The following is a 14378-nucleotide window of genomic DNA, read 5'->3' as shown; positions in this document are numbered from 1 at the left end:
CTCCTGGCTGAAGCCACTGGCCCTCACCACCAGCTGACAGCGCCAGGCTTGATTGATTGATTGAACATTTTATTAACAGATTGCAGAATGGGTACAATACAGTACGGCTCAATACACAATTGTTAAGGGGATGCAGACCAGAGAAAGACCTTCGTCTTGCGGTCTCCCGTAGGTGCTTTTTTAGAGCGGTTTTGAAGGTGGGTAGGGATTCACATTTTTTTACGGCTGTGGGTAGCGCGTTCCACATTGTTGTGGCATAATTGCGAAACATGTTTAGTCCCTTGTTTGAGCCGAATCTGGGTTGGACATAGGGCTGGGCGATATATCGAGTATACTTGTTCTACATGAGATGTAGTAAATTACTATATTGTGAACATCGAGTATATGTTGTCGCGGCTGAGATGAGACTTGCTTTAGTGCAGAGCTTTCCTCTCATTTCATTATAGACAAAGACCAGCACGGACCTTAAATGACATGCAATTGTAATTTCATTAGACACAGACCGGCACGGACCTTTAATGACATGCAATTTAATTGACGCGAGCAATGGGCTAACGTTAGCTGCTAATTAAAGTATCCCACATAACTAGGGTTGCCACCTTTCACTAATAGAAATAAGGGACACCTTTCCTTGAAGCGCGTGCGGAAAAAGATTTGGGCGTTTTTTGGGAGCGAAAATGGGCGGATTTTGTAACAATTTTTTTTTTTTTACTTTATTTCGGTTTTAGGGTTAGTGTTATGTTATTTAATTTAATTATTTAGGGGAGCCAGCCCCCCAAACTCCTGAAATGCATAGAAAACAAACAGTCAGCACTGTTGTAGCTGAGGTTGTGTTTAACCGTGTGGTATACCTGTGTCACCTCAGCTGCAGTAACCTAGAGGGGAGGAGTGGGATGATACAATTGAAATGAAATGAAATTGAACAGTATGACTTTTATATTGTTGTCTGAACACTATTTATTTATTTATTTATTTATTTATGTTTAAGTATTTATTTAAGTATTTTTGCATTTATGTATTTATGAATTATATTATTTATGTATTTATTAACTGTTAATCCATTATGAATAATTCCGTTTTCCAGATGAGCATAACAACATAAGAGTTTAAATGGGCACACTATTTAATTATATTGATTAATATAAATACATGTTTATTTATTAGACTTTAAAAACTCAACATTAATGAAAAATATATATACATATTAGTCAAGTGAAATAGCCTAAACTATGCCCACATCAGCAGCCAATATGTAGGCTCCTGGCTGCCAGGGCAGGTAAATAGAAATACTGACATTTAGTTAAAAACACAACCAGATAAATAAGATGTAATATTCCATACCGAATCAATCTCAGGAGATGTTTCAGTCATGAAGAACTGTGAAACCTGTGCTTGGGTCCTTTGAGTTCTTATATTTCGGGAATATTTTTGTTCTCCTGATGCATGCTGTCTGATGTCAGTCAGTCCACCATGCGCCACAGAAAACACACACCTACATACTTTGCAGTTTGCTTTATAAACATCTCCACTGACATAATCAAACCAGGCCAGTTCCCACTCAGGTCTGTACTTCTTGAGGCGTTTTGTCTTTTTAGGATGCGCTGGAGTAGTGTCTGCTGTGGACAAACAGCCCAGTGATGCAGTGACTGAGCTGAGCAGAAGACCGCACAGAACGTTTTAGCAACGTGAAAGCGCGAATTCTCATTGGTCGTGAGCAACTGAGCGCACGCCCATCATACCAGAGTTGCCAAGTCTGTTTATTTCCCGCAACTTTTGGTCACAATTTTGCTTGTTTTTGTAGGTCGGCTGGCTCATTTCTCTCACAATACTGGCAACCTTAAAATACGGGACAAAGTGCGTCCTGTATCAGTTTGTTTGTTTGTTTGTTTGTTTGTTTATTAACACAGTTAAACAGAAGTAAAAACAATACATAATAAGTTATAACGATTGTGAAGGAGAAGTTAGAAGCCTAGAGGCTTATCAAGAACGTCCCCTGTTTTATAAAATCAAACATACAAAAATACAAAAATATGCATATTTTAAAATACCAGAATACATTAAAAGATTTGTGTTAATACAAACATACATACACACAGTACATGTAACAACCCACCCACCTGCCTACAAACCTACCCACCCACATAACCAAATGCATACCTACATGTATGACCTGTTATCTATCTACTACTTTTGGATGAGAATTCTTTTGTAGTTTGCTTTAAAAATAAGCAGAGATGGAGATTTCCTTAGCATAGGATCAGCTGCATTCCAAAGATTGGACCCTCTATACCTCACTGAGAACTGCCTAAGTGAAGTACCACAATAAGGTATATGCAGGTCCCTGGACTGACATGTAGCATATGAATGAACATCTGAATTAAAAGAAAAAAAAACGATTAAAACCATTTGGTAGAATGTAATCATGAATGCATTTGTACACAAATATACATATCTGTAAAGAATTAACCTCAGACACAGTCAGAATGTTTAATTTCTTGAAAAGAGGAGCAGATGGTTCAAATCGATCTGAGAGGGTTGCCAGTCTAACAAATCTTTTTTGAAGTAAAATAATTTTTTGTAGATGAGATGGATGAGTGCTAGCCCAAATTATGTTACAATACGATATGTAAGGAAAGATAAGACTATAATAGAGGATTAAAAAACAACTTCTATTTATCAATGAACACACCTTCCTAATTATACCTACTGACTTCATTGCTTTTTTACAAACATGATCAATGTGTTTTTTCCAATTGAGTTTATCATCAACTAGGATCCCTAAAAACTTTGTTGAAGTTACTTGTTTGATTTCGGTGTTACTGATTAATAGCTTTGCCTCCTTTTTCGAATAACTTTTACCTTTATTACAAAATACAATAAAATTCGATTTTTCTACATTTAACGATAGCTTATTAGTCTGAAACCAATCTGAGACACAAGATAAACCATCATTTGCTTCCCTAATTAATACTGCAAAATTCTCATGTGACATTATAATGTTGGTGTCATCAGCAAACAAGATCGAGAATACTCGAGTCTAGGAGATACCCAAGCAAAATCATTTATATAAATCAAAAATAAAAGGGGGCCAAGTATAGAGCCCTGAGGAACCCCACAGACTAGCTTTCCAATTACGGGACGATTCCGTATTTTACGGGACGGGTGGCAACCCTACACATAACTAGGCTAAGCTAACTAGCGTTAGCTGCTAACCCTGGAAACACTCAAAGCGGACTCCACGACACTAGTTCCATTCGTGAGGAAAGGGGGTGGGGTAATATTGATGAGGCTTGACAACAGAAGTTCAAACATAACTTCATATTTATTGGTTATTCGTTTCTTCATATCGGGCATCCAGTTCCCATCATTGTGTTCAACTTCCTGTGTTGACATTCGAGTGTGACATCATCACCTACCGCAGCTTATACGCTCAAAACGCAAACCTACAAAACGCGGGGGGCGGGGGGGGGGGGGGGGGGCTTTCTCTCTCGCACGTTCTCGCTCTCTCGCTCTCGCTCTCTCTCTACATTCAATGATTTAAAGTAGCCAAACGTTACAGTATAAATACTAACTGGATAGTTGATGATATAAACATTTAATTTCATTATCTGAAATATTCTAAAATCATTAAGTCTGCTATAAGCCATTATCCCTTTGTGTGTGATTATTATTTTCTCACAGTGTGTATATATATATGTGTGTGTGTGTGTGTGTGTGTGTGTGTGTGTGTGTGTGTGTGTGTGTGTGTGTGTGTGTGTGTGTGTGTGTGTGTGTGTGTGTGTGTGTGTGTGTGTGTGTGTTGGCTAAAGTGGATAGAAAACACAGTACTGTGCAAAAGTCTTAGGCACCCAAGAGTTTTTATATAAATAGTATTTTTTTTATTAGTAGACTACTCTTAGTACATTTTCATTAAATTATTTTTTAAAGCATCTTCATGGTTTAATAATGCAAACATATGTTGCAGGGACTTATTATAATCATCATATTGGCATGACTGTATGCATCAAAGGGTTAAATCAAGCATTTGTAAGTGCTTTAGAGGAAATGTCAAAATATCGCGATATATATTGTGTATCGTGATATGGCCAAAAAAATTTGCGATATCATTTAGAGGCCATATCGCCCAGCCCTAGTTGGACATGATTTGTGGAACTCCCTCTGGTGTTGTGGTCGTGGTATTCACTGACCTTTGGGAAGTATTTCGACATGTACATGGGTACCTTAGTGGTGTAGTGTATCTTGTAGACCAGGCCCATTGCAAGTTGCTGTACTCTGTCATCTACTCTATTCTACCCGTCTTGCCACAACTATTCCCCCCCCCCACCCTCTCTCTGCCCTTGTAACTTTATATAGAGGCTCATGGATATTAATAACGAGAAACTTCTGGTAGAAGAAATATACGTTTCCATCATATTATTTGTGCTTTCCCGAATATCGTATTCAAATTCAGATACACCCCTAGTAGGGAGTTAGCTTAATCATCTCACTGTGATGAGAACAGTGCAAGTGAGGTCATGTGTGTGTACTATAGGATATACTGTAGGAGACAAAACGACATTATAATATAGAGTCACAATATGACACATCATGTTTTTTTACATTGCAATAGTACTATGCACTTGTCAATATGAATTCTATAGTTCCATCAAAAACTATTACAACGGATTCCAACAATAGCTGCACTATCCGCCTTATTCACGTCGCCGCCATCACGTATCCGTCTACTTTGATGAGGGGTATGGAAGTGGCGGAACAGGCTGATCTGAGTTACAAACTCCTGATTAACTGACTCAGATTGTTTTTCACCACCATAGTGTTTGTGGAAGTGAATTAGTCGCCTTGCTCATTGAAATGCGCGCATGGCGATCTACGAAAATAAAGATGGCGGCGAAGTGAATAAGGCGAATGACCCATGGAGCTGGTGCTTACTGGCCCAGCGGAAGGCTGACAGGCAGTGTGTGTCCCACAGGGCATCGACAGAAGCTCGAGGACCCCCCTAAGACAGGCCTGTTCTCTGACCGCCTCAGCGAGCTGGAGAGGATCCGACAGACCACCATGAGGGTGACCGTGCCCACGCAAGCCCCCCGGCCAGGGCTCAACGCCGGGCCCAACTCCTTCAACCCCCAGGGGCAGACACAGATCACGGGTGAGACTTCCGAGTTAGGCTCGATTTACACGTCCGTAGGTTTGACTGAATGTCCGTCACTTGGGTCAAGTGAGCAGAATGCCATGAAACAGTATACGGTGTAATATACAATATAGGATTTATACAATGGCTTTCCTATTTTCAACAGTTTTGCAGCTGATTTTAGGATAATAGCCTACAGCGTGTCATGCTAACGTTGCAGCCAGCAGGTTTAGAATGGCTTGCCTGTGTATGTGTTGAGAAGGTCATCTAGTTCATTATACTGCCACTGTTAAAACTGCTACTGTAGCTGTTAAAATAGGTTAATGATACAACCAGAAAAATTAAGACACTGAAAGCACAGCCTACATATAATCACCCACCAGGGTTCATCCTGTAAGTTCATCCTGGCATTACCTTATGTAACTTGTTTCAGTTGTTCTTCATATGTTTACAGTGGTTGGACCTGTACAGATACACTAGGGCAGTGGTCACCAACCCGTCGATCGCGATCGACTGGTCGATCTTTGAGACTTTCCCTGTAGATCTTTCCCTGAGAGTCCACATTACAGTTCTACTTTTGTTTTGATGTGAAAAGTAATGCTGCATAAGATGACTGCACTTAGGACTGACTGAGAAAGTACACATTACAGTTCTACTTTATAAAATGCTAATTGTAAATATGTTTGGCAATGTTAATAATATGAGAAAGTCCACATTACAGTTCTACTTTTGTTTTGATGTGAAAAGTGATGCTGCATAAGATGACTGCACTTAGCACTGACTGAGAAAGTACATATTACAGTTCTACTTTGACGTTTTAATGTTGGACCAAAGCATTGCATGTAATTAGAATACAGGCAAATAAAAGTAATTTAGTTTAAAGTACAATCTTGGCTGTCTTTTTCTCTCAACGCTTCAATAGGTAGATCTTGCCTTCACCAAAAAAATAAAAAGTGATCTTGGGCTTAAAAAGGTTGGTGACCACTGCACTAGGGCTATCACAGAGCTCCCAGTTGTATACTTGTGCAACGTATTCTCATCAACTGAAACGTAGAATGCTACAAAAAGTTGCGTAAAAAATCTCTAGCTTCTGACTTCGCAGTTAAGTTAACAGTATGGTTAGGGTGAGGTTATGGTTATGGTTATGGTTATGGTTAAGTATATGGTTAGGGTTAGGATTATGGGCAGGGTAACAGTTCATTGCACAACTCTAATGCTCAACAATTCGTAGGGAATTACATCATCTTCACAGATATCTTGGTAGGCAAACAGCAGGCCATTGTAATCAAGTAATAGGTGATACAGGTGATACCATTAAAATGACAACGGTGGCCAGCAAGCTATGTTTATTGCATTGTGCCATTATTGGCCAGCAATGCACAACACCTCATGAGAATAGTACAAATAGAGTGTGGCTTCTTAAGCTTTGAGACCCACATGACCAAAGCAGTAGTACATTTGAACGACCCTGAATCCAGAAGTGAAAGAACATATTTCTTGCTTCGCGGGCTGAACAAGTTAGAGGAACTATCTGAGAATTGGCCCCCACAGCAAGCTGAGCCACCAGGCAGGAAGAAGGGAACATTTACATCAGGTGAAATGTCACACTCCAACATGAGCAATGTGTACCGTCCGTTCTAATGGGAACACGGGTTATGCTACAGCCAGGAGAGTACATGAGATTCTGAGGTCATCTGTCACTCCGTCCCTCTGTCTGTCTATCTGGCCGTCTGTGTCCCAGAAGGTAACATCATCTCTCACGCCAGAGAATCTCAGCCACCTGATCAGCGCCTCTTAATAATCCATCACTATTCATTCAATAGTTATTCTCTAGTCTTTTAGCTGTTACTTTAGTGTAGCTCTAGTGTTTCTTTAGTTTAGCTCTAGTGTTTCTTTAGTTTAGCTTTAGTGTTAATTCAAGATTCAAGAGGTTTATTCATCACATACACACACACACAAGACATATAGTGAAATGAAGGTGGCCATGCCCGCTTCGATTGTGCAAAAAATACAAATAATAATAATAGAATAAAATAGAATAGATAATAAAATAGACATGATAAAAGTACTAAGATAAAATACAATACAATACAATGCTAAGCTTAGGTAATGAGTCCTATGTACACTACTATACAATATACAGTTTTTAAAGTGACCTTTTCTTATGTGTTTAAAGTGACCTGTGGTGTGTTTGTGTGTGAGAGAGTGCAGAATGTGTGGTGTGTGTGTTCATGTGTGCTTGTGTGTGGAGAGATCAGTGTTCAAACTGTATTGTACTTTAGTGTAGCTGTAGTGTTACTGTACTTTGGTGTAGTTACTGTAGTGTAGCTGCTGGTATACAGTATGTGCAGTGTCTTCCTCGCCGGTCATTGGATTTCTGGAATATCGTGGAATCTTTTGAGAGGTGTATTATTCCAGACAGGGAGAGTCAGGGAATTGTGAATTCTCTCAGCGAAAACATGGAATATCAGTATTCTACCAGGATGTGTTTTACAGCTTGTTTGACATACCGGTACATCAGCTGCAGTAACGTTAGATGGTTATCAACTGCTTTTATATACAGTGTATTGTATGATTTCTACAGCAAGGCCAGCTGTAGTGGAAAACCATACTGTTTATTATTTTTAGAACATTTCTGAGATGAAAAACAAACAAGGAAGTGAATAGGGCCTTTAAAGGGGCGATATGGAGTTTTACATATTCCTCTGGATGGAATCCTGTCTGAGACAGACTAGTATGAAGTATGGTTGGCTGGGGTTAGTGTAGCACTCACCTTCAACCGCAGAGACCCAGGTTAAATTCCCGGTAGCGGTACCTCCAGCTTTGTTTGGTAGTGTTCGCAGGTGGGAAGCCGGTGGGGTATGAGTCCTGGTCATTGCAATAGTGACTCCTACTGGTCGACCAGGCGCCTGTTCAGCAGGGAGGGGATCTGGGGCAGATACTTAGCGTGAACACCTCTGTACGTTACGCTCTCCCAGTGAAACCCCTAGCTCTCAGGTGAAAAGAAGTGGCTGGCGACTCCACATGTATCGGAGGAGACATGTTGTAGTCTACACCCTCCCCAGACCGACAGTAGGGCAGCATGTGGTAGTCTACACCCTCCCCAGACCGACAGTAGGGCAGCATGTGGTAGTCTACACCCTCCCCAGACAGACAGTAGGGCAGCACTATGACCAGGGGGGAATTGGTATGGACTAAATTGGGATTGGAGAAAAAGTTCATTTCAAACCTTTATTTAAACTCGAAAGGCAACTGAATGAATGAATGAATGAATGAATGAATGAATGAATGAATGAATGAATGAATGAATGAATGAATGAATGAATGAATGAATGAATGAATGAATGAATGAATGAATGAATGAATGAAAACTTTATTTAACAGATTGCAGAATGGGTACAATACAGTACGGCTCAATACACACAATTGTTAAGGGGATGCAGACCAGAGAAAGACGTTTGTCTTGTTTACATCAGGGTCCCCCATTTTCAATTCATATTGACATTTATGACATACACAACATACATGACATTTATGGCATAGGGACATACAGGTATTTAGTACTGATACATTTGTGACATAAACGGTATTCAAGTATACAGTACTGTTACCCATAGATCCTGACAGAGTATATACATATGATGGGGAGGGGACTGTACATTAGGAGGGGGTGGGTGGGCGGGAGAAAAATTTACATACGGTGGGGAGGAGATTGTACATTTGGAGGGGGTGGGTGGGTGGGAGAGAAATATACATACGGCGGGGAGAGAATATATACATGCGGTGGGGAGGAGACTGTCTATTAGGAGGGGGTGGGGGGTTTGGACATTTACGGTGGCCAGTTTCGAATTGCAGCCTCCCGTAGGTGCTCTTTAAGAGCGGTTTTGAATGTGGGTAGGGATTCACATTCCTTTACAGCTTTGGGTAGGGCATTCCACATTGATGTGGCATAATTGCGAAACTTGTTTAGTCCCTTGTTTGAGCCGAATCTGGTTTAACATGATTTGTTGAGCTTCCTCTGGTGTTGTGGTCGTGGTACTCACTGACCTTTGGGAAGTATTTTGACATGTACATGGGTACCTTAGTCGTATAGTGTATCTTGTAGACCAGGCCCATTGCAAGTTGCTGTACTCTGTCGTCTACTCTAAGCCATCCTAGGTTGTCAAAGTGGGCAGGGGTGAGGTGGGTTCTAGGGGTAAGGTCAAGTAGTAGTCTGACCATTTTGTTTTGTGATGTTTGTAATCTTGTTTTTAGCGCCTTTGAGGTGCTTTGGTACCATGAGGTGCAAGCATAGTCGTAGTACCCTTGAATGAGTGCTCCTGCCAGAGTCTTCAGGGTGTTCTTGTTTACCAGAGAGGAGATCCGGTACAAGAATCTAGTTCGTTAGTTGACTTTTTTTATTACATTGGATGCCATTTTGTCACAGGAAAGATTTGCCTCTAGGATGGAACCCAGGTAGGTAATTTCATCTTTCCTTGTGACAATATTGTCACCCACTGTAACTGAGAAGCCGTCGGTCTTGCTGAGTTTGTTATTTGAACCGAAGAGAATGGACTCTGTTTTGCCCATGTGTAATGATAGTTTGTTATCAGCGAGCCATATGCAGATTTTGCCTAGTTCCGAGCTGAGGGTTTTTTCAACCTGCAACTTGTTCTTGTCAGAGACCAGCAGGGCTGAGTCGTCCGCAAACAGGAACAAGTTGCAGTTACAAGCTGACGACATACATTTGCATAAATTAGGAACAGTAGCGGTCCTAGTATGCTTCCTTGTGGAACAACACAGCTCACTGTGAGGGGGGGGGGATAGAGTACCGTTTACCTCCACCATCTGTTCTCTCCCCTCCAGGTAGGATTGCATCCAGCTCACTGATAAACTATCAAAACCAATTGCTTTTAGCTTGTCAATCAGAATGGAGTGATTGACAGTGTCGAAGGCCTTTTGTAGGTCCAGCATGACCATTTCGCAGTATATGCCCGCGTCCACCTCTTGTTTGATGTGGTCGTTCAAATAGAGAAGGCATGTGTCAGTGGAGTGGGATGTTCTGAAGCCAGATTGGAATTCGTAGATTAGATTTTTTTCCGCCAGGTACTTTTCGACCTGTTAGTAGACTATTTTCTCCATGACTTTTGAGATGGAGGTAAGAATAGAAACAGGGCAGTTGCCTGGGTCAAATTTGCTGGCCTTTTTGTGCAGAGGGGTCACTCTCGCAATTTTGAAGTCCTTGGGGACGTGTCCCTGTTTTATGGAGAGGTTTATTATGTGTGTGATGACTGGGGTGATGGCGGCTGCTGAGTCTCTGAGGAATTTGGAGGGGATGTTGTCATGGCCAGTGGTCTTGTTAGGTTGGAGGGCGCTCAGTTTTTTGAGTACCTCATCGGTTGTTACCATTTCTAGTTTGAAGTCGTCTTTGCGGACCCCTAGGTTTTTGTAGTATGCTACTATGTGTTCTACCCCATAATGCCCTGAGTGGGAGGGTAGTTTGTTTACCACTGTTGTGGCTATGTTTGTGAAGAAGATGTTTAAGTAATTGGCTACATCCAGCTTGTCTGTGATGAGCGTGTTGTCCGTCTTTATGTTTATGTTTGAGAATCTGGTTTTAAGTTTTTTACTGCAGCCTAGTTGATTATTGAGTCATTTCCAAAGTTCACGTGGTTTGTTTTTGTTTTCCTCAGTTTTGTTTTGATGAGGTTTCCCTCATCTCTCAGTCACTGAGTTAATCAGAAAAAAGGCATATAAAATCACACAGCATATACAATCATAACAATTAGACAAGTAAGAATAACAATCAATTAAAACATGTACAACTTGATTGACAATGGTTGGAGATCAAGGTTTTAAACTCTGCAACAGAGGGGAGAATCTCAAGCTTTAAGGACAGTTGGAGTTAATTCCATGAGCTAGAGGGGCATCATAGCAACATATGAAGTGGAGTGCCTTGAAATCAATGGCAAACTAAACATGTAGGCAATAGCATATTCTGTCAGTCTCAACTTGACAACACAAACAAACGTAAACATTTTAAAAAGGACTACATTTAATTTCCCGGCAGTTGTTGATATTAACAGTGCAGCAGGAGATCAACTGCAGCTTTTCTACTGAACCACTGAGCTTCCAATGGGCAGCAGCCATTGGGTCTCATTCACCAACGGACGACAACCTCTCCACGCGTTGGTGAATCCGGGGGTAATTGTCGTTTGCTTTCTCTTACGACATTCCAAGGAGGTTGTCGTAAGAGAAATCTTAAGACAATGGGCCTCATTCAACAATACTCTCTTATTATATTTCTTATATTCTTGCTTACCTGTCTGTTAAGAGAACAATAAGAAAAGTCACCGCCACATTCATCAAGCCGTTCTTAACGTCCAAATCTGTTCTTACCCAGGTGTGTTGCATAATGAATCCCACTCATTCTTAAACTCAAATGCGCATCGTGCTCAATTCATTTGCATACAGACACGCCCGCCATCTCCTTATAAGGCGAATGAGGCGTGTGTAAAACAGCCGTGGTTCGGCATCTGATCCCTGTCTGATCCATTCAACAGGAAGCGATTAGCGACTGATCTCAAAATGACACATACACACACACACACACGTCTCACGACTCGCGACTCAGTGCATGTGTGTGTGTGTGTTCCTGTGGGTCGCTCATCGCATGTGTGTGTGTGTTAATCGTCATTGCATGTGTGTGTGTGTTAATCTAATGACAAATAAAGACTTATACTTGTACTTATACGTATACGTACTGTATAGTGCGAAATAAATCGTTCCAGCAAAGTAGGCTTTGTCAATACTGAACGACTGCGCGCTTGTCAAGAACCAATCGTGCAGTAGGTTCGGAAATACCGGATCTGTCACCTGTCATCTCTCTCTGAAATGTCCCTGTGGCTAAAACCCAGAGTGCGCTCAGAACTTGTAGGTGTGGAGCAGAGAAGAGAAGAGAGGAGAGGAGAGGGGGGAGGAGAGGAGAGGTTGTAAATATGCATGCATGCGTACGGCCTGGGCAGCCAGCATCCAACTGTTCTAACAGCAATATATAATCCATTTCAGAAGTATTATTAAGTTATAATAATAATAATAATAATAATAATAATAATAATAATAATAATAATAATAATAATAATAATAATAATAATAATAATAATAATAATAATAATAATAATAATAATAATAATAATAATAATAATAATAATAATAATAATAATAATAATAATAATAATAATAATAATAATAATAATAATAATAATAATAATGATTGAAAAGTTCTGGGTTTATAAAGTCGTATTTGGAAGCAATTGACCAATGGTTTGCTTTCAACCCATGAACTCCTTCCTCTCTCACCTTTTTATATATATTTTTTTATTGTATCTACTAAAACTGTATTGTATTATATTGTTTGTTTTGTAAAGTGTCTTTGAGCATTAGGAAAAGCGCTATATAAATCTGATGTATTATTATTATTATGAATGGTAGGCTTTTTTAAATGTTTCTCATCTGGGTAAGAGTTTCTTATCTGGGTAAGAGTGCTCTCGACCACTCTTAGAATTTGGTCTTTTCTGAGAGAAAAGCAACAATAAGAAAACATTGCTGAATCCCAGGTAAGAACAAAATAAGAGGAAATGCTAGTTAAGAACGAAATCTGTTCTTATATCGCTTCATGAATGAGGCCCATTGTTGGTGAATGAGGTCCATTGTGACTAGGGATGGGTCTAGGGATGGGACTAGGGATTTTTCTCTTGATAGCATGAATAACACTTCTTAGCAGTCTATAATTAAGAGTGCCTTGGAATTCTGTGCTTTCGTGATGAGAGAGAGAGAGAGAGAGAGAGAGAGAGAGAGAGAGAGAGAGAGAGAGAGAGAGAGAGGGGATACGACTAGTCAGGATTGAAGGCAGAGTAAATCATAGATGAGAGTGGACATTTTAGTCCTTGTGAGTGTAAATGTTTTGAGGTCAAGCTCAAAGTCAACATCCGGGTGCACTATTATTTACTGTCAGCCGTAAATATAATGAAAGCACTCGACAGCATTATGAAATCATCAGCACCATTAATACATTGCAATAACCCACACTCCTCCTCGCATGAATATGCAATACAAGTACATCTTAACTGTCATTTTAAAATGCGATGAACGCTTAGTAAATACTACCGAGGCACAGAAACAATGCAAAGTCTCTTTTCCGGGAGGAGTGTGCGGAGGTGTGTTTACGTCCTGGGTGCATGCCAGCGAGGCTCTCTCTCTCTCTCTCTCTCTCTCTCTCTCTCTCTCTCTCTCTCTCTCTCTCTCTCTCTCCTCTCTCTCTCTCTCTCTCTCTGGGTCTCAGCTGCAGTCCGATGTTTTATAAGGCAAACAGGAAGGTCTCCTCTCTGAAGGTAAACATTAGATGTGTCATTACTGAAGGATGTTGCGTAAGAGCGCCAACTGATACTTATATACCTCTAAACACAAGCAACACACACACACTCCCAACCTCCAGGATGATCCTTAACCCCATCACATGGTCTGTTTCAGTTACAACATGGAAACGTAGCTGTGTCAAACTGAGTTGCCGCAATGAACAGGGCACTGACAATTCTCTCTCTCTCTCTCTCTCTCTCTCTCTCTCTCTCTCTCTCTCTCAGACCCACGCCAGTCCCAGTCCTCTCCTCCCTGGTCGTACGAGCAGACGTACCCGTCCTACCTGAGTCCCATGGCGTCCCCCTCTGTCCACTCCACCACTCCCCTGTCCTCCAGCCGAGCCACTGGGCTGCCAGCCATCAGCGACGTGCCCCGACGCCTGCCAGGTAGATACACCCACCGCTACGCACCATGCACACACACACACACACAGACACAAGCACACATGCACACGGACTATACGGATGTGAGCCCCACCTCGCCTACTCTAATGAACCACTTAGGCTACTGTATGCAGGCTCCCCGCATCATAACTTATTGGTTCAATGGTTCAATTCAACCATGGTTCAATTCAATGGTTCAATTCATCTTATTGTTATCGCAAAAAAGATAAAAACACTTATTACATTCATATGTAGGCTACATTCTCTGATGGGAGAGAGAGAGAGAGAGAGAGAGAGAGAGAGAGAGAGAGAAGAGAGAGAGAGAGAGAGAGAGAGAGAGAGAGAGAGAGAGAGAGAGAAGAGAGAGAGCCAGGCTGTCGTGGAGCACTGCGGGGGGGGGGGGGGGGGGGGGGAGATAGAGAGAGAGGGGGGGTGGGGGGGAAAGAGAGAGAAAGAGGGAGAGAGAGAAAGAG

At 41.2% G+C, this 14378-nt stretch overlaps 1 protein-coding gene across 1 annotated transcript; it reads left to right on the top strand.

The window, feature by feature from the left end:
* Window positions 1-4905: 4905 nt before the first annotated feature.
* On the top strand, window positions 4906-13908 carry LOC311247470 (runt-related transcription factor 2-like; the record flags this gene model as incomplete). The annotated part of the gene is made up of 2 exons (XM_084338510.1): window positions 4906-5146; window positions 13747-13908. Coding segments are annotated over 2 exons (403 nt in total), but the record flags the coding sequence as incomplete, so codon positions are not given.
* Window positions 13909-14378: the final 470 nt, after the last annotated feature.

This window comes from Notolepis coatsorum, assembly GCF_963971535.1.
Source record: "Notolepis coatsorum genome assembly, contig: SCAFFOLD_3549, whole genome shotgun sequence".
In the NCBI taxonomy this organism is placed as follows: Eukaryota; Metazoa; Chordata; class Actinopteri; order Aulopiformes; family Paralepididae; genus Notolepis; species Notolepis coatsorum.
This window is presented reverse-complemented; position numbering and strand designations above follow the sequence as displayed.